The sequence below is a fragment of the Penicillium angulare genome, assembly GCF_028827245.1.
Source record: "Penicillium angulare strain IBT 27051 chromosome Unknown utg000004l_segment0_segment0, whole genome shotgun sequence".
Taxonomy (NCBI): Eukaryota; Fungi; Ascomycota; class Eurotiomycetes; order Eurotiales; family Aspergillaceae; genus Penicillium; species Penicillium angulare.
The window spans coordinates 5040451-5053347 of NW_026623163.1; the positions used below are offsets into that span (position 1 = coordinate 5040451).

The 12897-nt window shown below is 47.5% G+C and overlaps 5 protein-coding genes across 5 annotated transcripts; 2 read left to right on the forward strand and 3 right to left on the reverse strand.

Annotated features, from left to right (window-relative positions):
• Positions 1-114: 114 nt before the first annotated feature.
• Positions 115-1075, reverse strand: N7478_005766 (SDR family NAD(P)-dependent oxidoreductase; the record flags this gene model as incomplete). The annotated part of the gene is made up of 3 exons (XM_056921980.1): positions 115-410; positions 471-926; positions 1018-1075. 3 exons carry the CDS (start codon positions 1073-1075, stop codon positions 115-117), a joined length of 810 nt encoding a protein of 269 aa, XP_056780017.1.
• A 231-nt stretch (positions 1076-1306) lies between these two features.
• On the forward strand, positions 1307-4074 carry N7478_005767 (C2H2-type zinc finger protein; the record flags this gene model as incomplete). Its single annotated transcript, XM_056921981.1, has 6 exons — positions 1307-1424; positions 1490-1915; positions 1968-2249; positions 2312-3317; positions 3377-3792; positions 3854-4074. The coding sequence occupies 6 exons, from the start codon at positions 1307-1309 to the stop codon at positions 4072-4074; spliced, it is 2469 nt and encodes an 822-aa protein (XP_056780018.1).
• Positions 4075-4462: 388 nt separating this feature from the next.
• N7478_005768 (uncharacterized protein) lies at positions 4463-8302 on the reverse strand (the record flags this gene model as incomplete). The annotated part of the gene is made up of 4 exons (XM_056921982.1): positions 4463-4992; positions 5369-7412; positions 7444-7806; positions 7877-8302. 4 exons carry the CDS (start codon positions 8300-8302, stop codon positions 4463-4465), a joined length of 3363 nt encoding a protein of 1120 aa, XP_056780019.1.
• Positions 8303-9112: 810 nt separating this feature from the next.
• Positions 9113-11181, forward strand: N7478_005769 (WD40 repeat domain-containing protein; the record flags this gene model as incomplete). The annotated part of the gene is made up of 3 exons (XM_056921983.1): positions 9113-9152; positions 9240-10908; positions 10959-11181. The coding sequence occupies 3 exons, from the start codon at positions 9113-9115 to the stop codon at positions 11179-11181; spliced, it is 1932 nt and encodes a 643-aa protein (XP_056780020.1).
• Positions 11182-11542: 361 nt separating this feature from the next.
• On the reverse strand, positions 11543-12598 carry N7478_005770 (uncharacterized protein; the record flags this gene model as incomplete). The annotated part of the gene is made up of 1 exon (XM_056921984.1): positions 11543-12598. The coding sequence occupies one exon, from the start codon at positions 12596-12598 to the stop codon at positions 11543-11545; it is 1056 nt and encodes a 351-aa protein (XP_056780021.1).
• Between the last annotated feature and the right edge of the window lie 299 nt (positions 12599-12897).

The window sequence follows — 12897 nt, forward strand, 5'->3', positions numbered from 1 at the left end:
AGGCATTGATTGCATTATCCCGCTGTGGGAGAAAGTCTTAGTATGGGCAAAAAGCTCCATTTCATATGTATGTACGATAGTCATGTTTTCATGATAGATTACTACCCAATGGGCTTACACTGTGATATATCCTCCATCGACTACCATAGCATGTCCTTGCACAAAGGAGGCCTGAGTTGAGCAAAGGAAAAGAGCCGCATCTGCTACTTCAGCTGGCTTTCCCATCCGCTGCATAGGAGCGATTTGTGCCGCGGGGGTGATGGCTTCTCGAACTTCGGTTTTCTCCATGATAAGGGGAGTTTCAATTACTCCAGGGCAAACGCAGTTCACACGAATTCCGTCTTTTGAATAATCGATAGCATCCGCGCGGGTCATTCCAATGATTGCAGATTTTGACGCACAATATGCAGCTGTATTTCATCGACCAGTTAGGGGATTACCTCAAGGATATGTGGAGAGAGTAAACTTACGCGCATTAGGGCGACTGACAATGCCCAGTTGACTTGCAATATTAACCACAGCTCCACGCTGGGCAGGGCGATTGGGGTCGTGGCTAGGGAGCGGATCCTGTTCTAGCATCTGCCTGAGCTGTGCTCGTGATGACAGCCAGCATCCCCGGTAATTTATGTTGTTGACGCGGTCGAACTCCTCGAGGGTTGTTTCTCCAGATCGCATGGGCACCCCCAAGACACCGGCGCAATTTACGGCATAATCAACGCGCCCGAAAGCTCTCGCAACCTTGGAGATGAATGAATCGGCGAAATTGTCGTCTGCTATATTTCCAGGGTGTGCAAAAAGCTTTATATTAGAATGCGCTGCGGAGATTGCTTTCTCTGTCTGCTCTAGAGTGTGCGAGTTTACGTCTGTGATGGCAATTCTTTCACATCCCGCGGCAGCAAATGCCCGAGCGACAGCTGCTCCAATACCTGTCAAGTTACTGAGGTTAGCTAGATATCACGACGTGCAGCTTCCAGGGCTGTCAATGTTGAGGACCTCGGGAGCATTAGAATGTATTACCTGTTCCACCCGCGCCTGTGACCACAGCCACACCTGGGAAAAGATTCTTGACCAACATTGGAAGCCCTGATCCTTAAAGTTCCAAAATGACCTTTGAAAGAGACATCCAAGACGATGTCTACAAACTGCGGAGAAGCGACCAAAGCGGTAATTGATATGGGTGGAGTGGGGCAAGTTGGAGTCACCGCTTGGAGAAACATCCCGAAGAACTAAATCTCTCCGAAAAGGCCTGTCCCCTCCTGAGTCCACTTTCCCTCGTCCTGGCTTCTCCAAGTACTCCGACACACCAATGCCATCCACATCACCGTCACCCCAGATTAAGGGCCGCGGTGCTAAAGCAAGGATTTGTCCCCATTGCGGCCGCGGCTTCCGGCGAACAGAACATTTGGAGCGCCATGTGAGAACCCGTAAGCGGGCCCCCATTTGGAGTCTAGCATACCGTGATGATGGAGTCGCTAATCGCCCGTTTTAGATACTAAGGAAAAACCGTTCATCTGTTTCTGTGGGTCTGCCTTTACTAGGCGCGATCTTTTGAAGCGGCATAATCGCATCGCTCACCAAGATGGCCTCTCGTCGCCCGATTCCCAACCAGCCGCGCCCGTCGTTAAGCCCGTCCGCCAAGCACCCCGCAGCACGGCTCCTGCAGCCATCGCGCCGCAATATGATGCATCTACCCAACCAGTAGGATCGGTCCCAGGTCCTTCCACGATGCATCCATGGCCTGTACCCCAACCTGACAATACTTCCTATTTATCACAAACCCAGGCAACTGGTTTGCTGCCGCCCGGCCCTCCTAATCCTCACCCGGCGACAGATGGCCATCCAGCAATGCATGACCCGGCAATGATTCAAGCTGCTCAGTTACTTATTCCCGGCAACTATCAAGATTTGCATGCTCGTAAGTTTTAGTGATGGATACAATATAACATGCATTGCTGACTGTGTCGTAGCCCTGCCTTATTTACCAGAAGATCTTAATCACTTCCAAGAATTCACTCATTTTCTTGATTCCATCGGTCTTCCAGCTGAATGGCTTCCTAGCGAAGGCGAAGCTGCGCAAATTCAAGATATCGGCCTCGAAGACACCCAAAAACCCACTTCGTACCCACCGCAAGAACAATCGAGACCACAGAAGAGCCATCGAGAAGACTCGCGTGGCGATTCTCCTTTCCGATCGTGGTTACCGTCAGTGCCTAAGGGCGATCAAAGCTTGACATCTATTTCGGATACTGGTATGTTTTCATCTCAAAAATTCAATAGAAAACTATCGGACAAAGCTAACCGAACAAAATAGAACCTTCACATGTCACTAATGCTTGTAGGTTCAACGTTTCGGAGGATCAACGATTCCGCTTAGCTGCTTCTCTCGAAGATTTCCGCAATGTAATACCCGATTTCACTCTGCCATCCCGCCATACATTGACCCGGTATCTCACATCCTACTTTGAGGGATTTCACCCCCATATACCTTTCATACACGTTCCAACGTTCCGCTTCAATGAATGCTCCCCAGAACTAGTATTGGCCATAATGACAATCGGGGCCCAGTATCGGTTTGAGCATCGCAACGCCGAAAAGATCTTTCACGTTTCCAAAGCGGTCCTGTATGAACGGAAGTTGAGAGAGGACCGCATGGCAGCGCAGGGTTATCCTACTCCCATGGGAGGCTCTTCATACCCAGATGGGAGAGATGGCCAGCCCAGAAGTGCATTTGCGGCAAGTGTGTTTCGGCAAATGGAAGTGATTCGCTGTCTTCTGGTGTTAATGAGCTATGCGACTTGGGAACGAGCTGGTCTTGTTCAAGAAGCATTTCAGCTCCAATCGCAGCTGGTTCAAGTACTTCGCGATGCGGGCTTGTCGGAGCCACAATCCGATCCGCACGCTCCGTCAACAGATTGGTATGAATGGGCTGATCAAGAGTCAGTGCGCCGCACGAAGCTTATATCATTTTGCTTCATACATATACATAGCATCGCATACAATGTCTATCCATCTCTTCGGAGCAGTGAAATTCATATGCGACTCCCTTGTTCGACGAAAGAATGGACAGCTAAAAGTGCCACGGAATGGGAAGCGGCTCAACAAGAACGGGGGCCTCAGCAACTATTTTTCCAAGATGCCCTTACACTTCTGCTTCAGAAGTCGAGGTCAGCAGTACCGATAATTCCTATCCCATCACCACTGGGAAACTATATGCTTCTTCATGGTCTCCTTCAGCGGATCCATATTGTGAGCGAGTTATCATTGCCGAATGGAAACCATTCAACCTCTCTCCCCACTGAGGAGCTCAACAAGATCGAGTAGGTCTTTGAAACTAATGATATATGTTATGAAATTTCGTTTTAACTAAAGTTATTAGACGCGCTCTTCGCTCCTGGACATCTGTTTGGCAACAAGCTCCCGAATCAAGTCTTGATCCACACAACGCCAACGGACCCATCCCATTTACATCTAGTGCGTTATTGGGTCTGGCATACGTGCGTCTGTCTTTAAATCTTGGCCCGTACCGCCGGCTTGAAACACGAGACCCATTGACAATCGCATCTGCTCTATGCCGATCCCCTAATCCAGAGCGAAGTTATCGTCTTATTCCTGCATTAATTTACGCAGCTCATGCCTTGAGTATTCCAGTTCGTCTGGGTATCGATCACATTGCGCGAAGCCAGGCCTTCTTTTGGAGTGTGCGCCACTCACTTGCTAGTCTAGAATGCGCCGTTCTCCTGAGCAAATGGCTTTTCACTCTTGCTGAAGCCGCCCCTGACCAGGCGCTTAGTGGTATGTCTCTTCTGCTCTCATTTCCCGTGATCGAGATTTCGGATCACTAACTTTCTAAAAGAGAACGAAAGTCGTATACTTCGATGGACTCAATGTATTGTGGAGGAAGCGTATTCTTCTATCGACCTGGAAGATGCACCCGATGCCTCGCCTAACCTGGATCCTGCGTCCTTGGGATTGGCAGTTCTTAGGCTGTGGTCGAGACTATTCAAGGGCAATACCCAGTGGCCTTTCATCAATGCGCTTGGTGAGAGCTTGGAAAAGTATATGACGATGATCTGATTTTTAGCTGTACATTTTCCACCTAACACTTAACACCTTAACGGATACCCACGCATGTATATCTTATTTATTCTGATACAAAGAATGAAGCTAGCCTTTTCTCAAATCAATACAATCTGTGAACTGAACGACGATGCCTATCTAATATCCAATTTTGTTTGAGCAAACTCAACGCCATCATCTCCACAGCAGGCAAACTTTCGCAAAACTAGACAAACAAGTCGAATCACCCATGTCGACCATTCTTCTCAATTTCTTTCCTCGACCCACTGGCCCAAATTGCGTTTTCCATTCCTCTTCCTCTTCCCGTTCCTTTCCTCTCTCTTTTCTTTTTTTCTCTTTTTTCTCTTTTTTCTATTCCTTTGCTTTTCCAACCAGTCCTTAAACCCTAAAAAGTCAAGTCGATAAGCATCCCCACCGGGACGGAAGGCTCCGTATTAGAGACGTCCAAGAGTGGGTATTGATTGGCATTTCCACTTCCATTTTCATCATTAGCCTCACTATCCGTTTTCTGCTCCTCCTTCTTACTCTCGCTGGCCTTCTCCTCTCGCATTTGCGTCTTTTTCCCCAAACGCTCAACTAGATTCTTTGGAAGGAACTTCAGGTCAACGTGTTTGAGTGCACGCTTCACATCTTCCGATTCCAGGTTTTCGGCCCTTGACAGCACTTGAAGACTTTGATCCATCTCCTTCGCACCTCCAACAGAAAATGCAGTCCACCTTTGATGGCCTGTGGTGACAAGCTGTTTACTCCTGGAACTGAGTCCATTGGACTTTCCTTTTGGTGACACATTGTGAGGCCTGGTGGTTCTGGCCGAATTCAAGACCTTCGGTCTCTGAGGTAGACCGTTTACCCCCAGGGCAGGGCGTTTATGCGGCGGGCTAACTTGTTCGTCAGAGGAAAGAATGTGTACGTCTTCTATTAAATTGTTTACCACGTTTCTGTTCTCACTTTCAATTGCCCTAGCCTCTGAGATACAGTCACAGCCATGGACATGGACACTGCCACAAAGTGCAGTGCATGCAAGGTTACAACAAGGACGAACGTAGCTGCATGGCTTGTCGCAAGAAATTAGCTTATGGTTGTAGCTACATAGATTGTAAGTATAATTTTTCAAGCTAGATCTTCAATAGATGCTCACCCATGGCATTTGAGGTCACAGATATGTCCACATTTCAAGGTCTCTTTACATATGGCGTGGCATCCCCCATTGAGCGATCTCCAATCCCCAGGGACTATATCGTAAAACATCGCGTTAGAGATCAATCTAGGTCTTCAATATAGATCAACTTACCTTTTATGCCAGTATGATAGCCATGCTTTTGGCAGGTCAGTGGCAAGCTAGAGCCAATGCGTAACTTGTTTGCATCAGAAGCCATGGTCTTGAGGATTTGACTCCACAGCTGACTGACAGACGAGAGTAATTTTCCGTTGCCAAAGAGAAAAAAGCCATGTCTCGCTCGCGACAATGCCACACAAACGCGGTTATCGACAGCCAAAAATCCAATACCATTTTTGGAATTGCTGCGAACCAGCGAGAGGAGAATAATATCGTTCTCTTCTCCCTGGTACGAATCAACGGTCATGACCTTGGGAGAGAGATACGTCAGAGACTTGTGATCCTTTATCATCTTCCGTAAGAGCTTCCTCTGTCCATTGTAAAATGTCATTATGGTGATAGAACTCACGGGGTTACCATTCATGAGAAGGTAGACATAGAACTCGACAAGCATGAGCGCCTCCATCTCGTTGAGCTTGGAAGAAAGACTATCCCCGTTTTCTTGCCATTCATGGTTGAAAAAGAATACCTTGATGTTCCCCATTCCAGGAATGGAAGGGTAAGAATAGACGGAGGAGTTATTTTCAAGTTGGCCATAGATGGGCTTAAGAAGATCACTCACCTCGGGCGTCATGCGCCGTTGTTTTCTGAGCATAAAAAATGGCAGGTTGTTCCCCGTCAATCGCTCGAACATTGACACATCTAGGTAAAATGGATACCCGGTCAAATCAAGCAAAGAGCAAGTGCCTTTTAGTTGTTTATGGTCGCCAACGAGGATCAATTGTTGAATTGATTCAAAACAAGCCACTGCAACGGGAGCTTCAATCACCTCAGCAGCTTCTTCGATTAAAACAATTTTGGGATTTAGACTGGCTACAAGGCCGCGGTATTTGCTAAGACCCGTAGTCGTCATCGCGATCAATTTGGCTTTTCGGAGGATCTCATAGTTTTGTTCCCAGGTGCCAATAAATACTCCCTTAGAAGCATTGGCGTACTGCTTCCCAGCTGCCCGTACTTTTTTTTGTAGAATCTCGAGTAGTTTTGATCGGAGATAGTTATAGATCGAACCGCGCGCCTGGATTGGAATTTTCCATAAATCAGACTTCTGGAGGTAATGTTGTATCTTACATTCTGAAATGGAGTGACGTTGTTTTCCACAGAAGGACATATCAAAATCCACGGCTCTCCCCTTAAGGCCTTCAAAGTGGCCATCTTCAGGGCCCTGCTCAGCCTCAAGGTCCCTTAGCTGTTCAAATTCTTCGTCGATATCACTAAGGGTGACATGATTGCTCTCGCTCTCATAAACCTGGCGAAAAGGAAATATCTGATCTCCCAGCCATGCTTTGAAGGGATCTGTTGCTTGTACATGGCCAACATGTTCCCAGTTCTCGTCATCACGATTCAAGGATTCTACTTGCTCTTTAGTGAGTAGGCTATACTGTAAGAAATATGCAGCTTGCAGTGGTTCTTGACCAGTATTTGCGCATTCAAGTAGCTGTAACAAACTGATAACAGAAACCTCTGCATTTCGAAGCTCCTTTCGAGCGGGTCCTTTAAGACCACCAACCAAGACATGGGACCTATGAGTTATCTTCAGGTTGTACAATGTTCTTTGACGAATATTGACGTCGTTGCTTCTCCCGCCAAGTCGAACGTAGTTCTTCTCAAACGTGGCTATCTGTCGAATGAGCTGATCTAGGGCATGATTTGTATGAGCGGCCACGATGATAGGGGGAGCTCCTGTAGCCATATTCGATAAAAGGATTTTTAAAGCAACAACGGAAACGTGCGTCTTCCCTGTGCCCGGGGGTCCTTGGACAAGGACGAGCTGCTGTGTGATGATTGCCTTGAGGGCTTGCCACTGAAGCTGATTTAGATTTCCTAGGGGCTCTGCAGGCAGCTCATTGAGTACATTGTAGGAGGGGCCCTTATCTCGAAGGGTATGTGTGAGAGGCTGGAAGTTTAGAACTGGATTGGCTTCGATGTCAGAAGATACTTTGACATCTTTATCCAACTGACAGATATGACGACTGAGGGGGAATCTGCTGAGCATTAGAACCTTATCATATTTGAAAATAAATTAATAGAACCAACTTCTCTTTTGCTAGCTTTTTTAGAGCTGTCAATGTATGGCGAGTTGCTTCAAAGTAGCTTTGTGGAGATTCAGTCATTATCCATTCCTTTTGGGGGTCGATCTCGATGTCGTCCACGTTGGCAAAGTAGATATCGACTTCGGGAGGGTAGGCTATGACTCTTTCCAGTGGTCGTGCCGCGACAGTGGCAACCACACACTTGGTTTGAAAGCAGTCGTCAGCTGGAGACAAGGCAACTAAAGTGCCAGGAATTAGACGAGATGAGTACTTCCATAAGATCCTCTTGCCAGCGCGTCTAGTAGAGAACCGAATGCGAAATGCGATGCCTAGAGTAGTCATTGTCGCTCGGATGAAGTGGACCTGTAATTAGTGATCTTGGGGTTAGAACTAACGTTTTTTGAATACCATGACATGAGCTATCTAGGCTTACATTCTCATAAATGAAGACGTCCTTCTTGTCCAGCGTGCTTGAATTTGCACGGGTCCATGAAATCGCATCTCGGAGCGGCGCCACTGTATCCTCTCGAAGCAGCTTGTAGTGAACTTCCAGGTATTCTTCAGTAGATATCCACGGCTGCGATATCAAATTTGGCCGCAGAAATACTTTTCGCTCTTTGTAAATTCCAGTGAGACCCATGAGCTCCTTCTCCGTGGGTATTTCAGGGATGTCAGTCCACCTCGTGCTTTTGAGTCCATTTGGAGCGTCGTTTTCAGAAGATAAAAGGCCATTGTATTCAAAATACTGGCGGATGGCCTTATTGGCCTCCAGCTTGGTGGTATGGCCTTGTGATGCCGCCACCTCAGAAAATGAAGCAGATGCCTGCCGGAGCGGAAGTGAGCCAGCGGGTTGTTCCATGTTCAAGTTGGATTCAGTTCTATTATGAGATATCTGGAATATGAAGAAACAGGGCAGAGTTGAGAACCTGGGTCTCAAGCTAAAGGATTGTGACAGCTGTGTAACTGAGAGATCATAAGGTGGTTTCGGGGCAGTACGTGAGATGAGGAAAGGAACATTGAGTTTAGGAAGCTGTAGACCACGAGTGTTATTCTCAAGGTGATATCATCATCTCATGACCTCCAGCATTCAAATATCTTATCATTCATTGTGCTATGAGAAGTTCAATTCAATAGTGTATGTAGGCAATGCGAGGGGAGTCTAGTGAAATGTATACGAGATATTGCCTTTGACTGGCATCAGAAAAACAAAGCGGTAAATATATAAACTGATAGAAGAAACGAATCGATCTCCCTCAATGAAAGAAATGGAAATGTATGATGATATCAAACATACTGCTTAGAATATGTGGATAGCCGCGGCGATACTACAAAGGAAGCCGTTGATTGGCTGAGGCGGCTGTGACCCTGGCGGCAGATCAATTGACCGACTTCAAAGTGCCTTGCGCAATTCTCTACCACTGACATTCCGAATCAAGTCCACCTTTACCTAGCATGAGATTGAACACTGCCGACCGGTAGCGAAGACGAATTGCCCTATCTCCCGCCTCTACTACGAGTTCCGTCGCGCCCCGCGAAGTCAGCGGGTGCTTCAACTAGCTCCGCGCAAGATCATCACGAATCCCTTCCCCCCTCGACCACACTAAAACGCCCACCGACATATTCAGAATTTGGAATACTATATTATATACGAAATACGTTGGTTGAAACAATGGTGTCCCCGGAGGAGGAGGAAGACCGTGATTTGGGGGGTAGGTAACTCCTTCTTGGTCATAGCTTTCCCTGCAGCACATAGAGAAAGCGCATAGCTGACTGTTTCCGCTCTTGTTGCTATTTAGGTTCTCAAGATGGAAGCAGTGACAATGAGAACGATATGGATGATAACATGCGGGACATTGACGATGGCGACGGTGATAACGGCGATGGCGATGACAATGAACCAGATGGAGAGCAAGACCAGGACCAAGAACCCGACAGCCCTTCGAATGCGAGCCAAACATCAGAGGGCGCAGGAGGATTGTCGCATCAAAATCAAGATCCATCTATGCGAACTGAGGATCCTTCCATGGCCGACTCGTTTTCCATCTATCACCCAAGCGTGCGCGCAGAGTGCCTGACGGCTAGTACCTACGATATCGCTCCTACTACGGCCGCCCCCCATAGTACATCTATCAACGCGATTGCTGCGACGGCCGATATGCGCTGGGTTTTTAGTGGTGGATCCGATGGCTATACGCGAAAATTCAACTGGGCAGAGTCAACTAACAGCAAACTCATGTTGACTGTGGCGCAAAGACACCCATTCGTTGATAGTGTCGTGAAAGCTGGTCTATTGATGACATACTGGGAGAATATGGATGGTAATAGTCTGTCGCCAGTTTATTCCCTCGCATGTCAGAGCGAGGGCCTCTGGCTACTTTCGGGGTTAGAGTCGGGCGCTATTAGACTACAGACGTTGCGACACGATGAAGGCAAAGAGATTATTCAACTAAGACAGCATACCTCGGCTGTATCTTGTTTGAATCTCACCTCAGATGAGAAATCTCTTCTGTCAGGTAGCTGGGATAAGCGCGTCTTCGATTGGGATTTAAACACGGGACAAGCGCGCCGTGCGTTTGGTGGGAGCGCTAGACAGATATCATCGGTGCAAATCCGACCGGAATCTAGTCTGCCTGTTCCAACAGACACAATTGAAGCCTTGACGAATGGGACATATTCGTCAAATTATCAAGCCCGACCAACGGACAAGTTCAATTCCATGGATCATTCGCAAGATGCTGGAGACTCGGGGGCCGCTGAAAACCCGCAAGCGGGATCACCAACGGATTCACTATTTGGAGGAGCAGACTCATTATTTGGTGATGCAGACGGAGGGGCTGCAGATGGAGGAGAGCCCTCCGGTGGAGTATTTGGGGTAGATGAAGATGACGAGTTTGGCAAAGCTATGGCGAATGGTCTCGCTGAAGCAGATGCTCCTGGAGAGATTGATTCAGATATCCCACAACCAGATGCTCCCAATCAGCCAGAGCCGGCCGCTGTCCCTGAACCAGATACCGCTTTGGACAACCCAGAACAAAATCACGAACAACCCGACACCGAGATGTCAGGTACGGAGACACAATCACAAGTAAATGGTATTCCTAAAGCGGAAGATCTTGAAACACCTACAGATCAAGACCTACCCCAGACCATGCCAACAGAACAGCAAGGATCTGGGGCCGATACGACATTTTTAGCAGCATCTATTGATGGGACCATTCGGGTATGGGATAGACGTCAACCGGACCCAGTAGCTAGAATTAGTCCACGGAATGTGCCCCCGTGGTGTATGAACGCCTGTTGGTCTCCAGATGGAAATTATATTTATGCTGGACGTCGAAACGGCACCGTGGAGGAATTTAGCTTACACAAGGGCCTTCGGGAAGCCGAACGTACATTCAAGTTTCCGCAAGGGAGTGGCCCAGTGACGGCGCTTAAAGCGATGCCAAATGGCCGTCATTTGGTCTGGTAAGCTCATCTGTCGACAGATTATTCAGAATTTCTCTAACACGAATTAGTGCTTCTCATGATATTCTCCGCCTATACGACTTGCAACATGACCAGTCATCTCGACAATCTACCACACCCTTCCTCATTATACCAGGTCACCGTACCGGTACCATATCCCAATTATATTTGGATAATGCATGTCGATTTATGATATCTGCGAGTGGAAACCGTGGCTGGGAAGGAAACACCACAGAGGTTTTCCTGGGCTACGAAATAGGAGTCCCTCAATAATGTAGCTTGGCCTTGGAAACCGATATGGGAGTGCCTACGAATGTACCAGATACCTACGGAAACGATTATCTGTTCCGTCCATCTATTCTCGCCCCGCTAGAAAAGTTTTGCCATAAAAAGAAAATCTAACTCCTGGCTCACTTCGTCAGCTTAATGGGGGCTTTGAAGACCTAGACCTATACAAATGGCACCACAATTTCATGAAACCGTTGGTTATCGTGTATTCATTAGAAATCTCTCAAGTGTGGGTGATTAACTTCGTAACAGATAAAATCCAGACCATAACTCCAAGCCCAGGTTCAACACGCCGAAGTGGTATCATCCTAAGTAAACAGGCATAATCATTGCTCATCACCGGAGTTCAATCATCATCAAAATCGACTCCAGGGCAAACTTCATGCGTTTGCGATCGCCAGGTCTGTACGACCGGACTATCGTCATCCTTGGGAGAACCGCTTTTTCCTTTCCCCAAATAAATATATGCTGGATCCTCAAAAGTCTCCTCGTCATCATCTTGGGCGATGACAGTCCGGGGTTTGCGAACGAGAGCCCCGAACTCAGGTAAATCGGAATTAGGAACGTGTGTTCGAGCTTGCACATTTCCACCTCCAACATTGTTGACTGTGATAAGATACACAGGCGGTAAATCAGCGTCCCGGTCCGGACGAAGAGTCATTGGTTTCCATGCCGGGTTATCGTAGGAATCTGGTCGATTCTTGTCATATACGCGTGGCAATGGCTGAGACAGAAGAATGGTGTCCATTTTCTCCGTGTCAATGATCATGCCCGGTGATTGCAAGTATAATACACTATCATATTGCATGAACTGGACTTGTCCTAGTCTAAGCAGCTTAGTGTCTGTGGCTGAATAGCCTTTTGAGGTTGCAGCATGCATATCAATAGGAAGAAGCCATATCCCATACTTAATGCTGGCCACACGCAGTATTGACAAAGCTTTGGAAGCGGACTTGCCAAGTTGTTTTTCAGACATGCGGTCCCATTCTTCAGGGTACATGAACAGACGATCTTGGACGGAGCTTCCTTGTGTTGCAACTTGTTTAAAGAAGAGAATGACAGAGCAGATATCGGATGGATCTGGGTTTGATAAAAGCTGAAGATATGCATAATTCCCATTTGAAGCTGACCGGCGATCATGGCTGTCTCGTGGAGCATCAGGATCATCGCCAAAACTTAGATCTGAATCTGACAAGTCACGCTTCTTAGCGGTATTTTGGAATGTAGATCCTTTTGACCCTGCACCGCGATGGGATCCAGGTGGCGGATGCAGAGCATGCTGAATGTTCTTCACTGATTGTTGTTGTAACACGTATCCAGCCAAAAATAACATCAACGAGAATATGCAGACTACGCCCATCGACACGATAGTGGAGACCGTCGACGAAGTAAGCAGAACCATGGCTTCTGGACACGCGACATGGAAAGAATGTGGATGTGAGGAGCTGGACCGGATTCAAATTATCCGGACATACTTGTTCCTGAGACCCTTGATGGTTTTTGGGGTTCTGGGATCCACGAGTGTCAGCCCCGTGTTTCATGACATCAATTGTTTACTGGGTTGGCCGTGCGACTATCGATAAGAAAGATAAGGTAGATAAGGATACTAGGCGGTCTGCAGGAACTCTGACTTTCTGCCGCTTTTCACTTTCCTCGCAGCTCGATCACCGTAGATCCTTTCCAAGCTCTTTACTCCACATT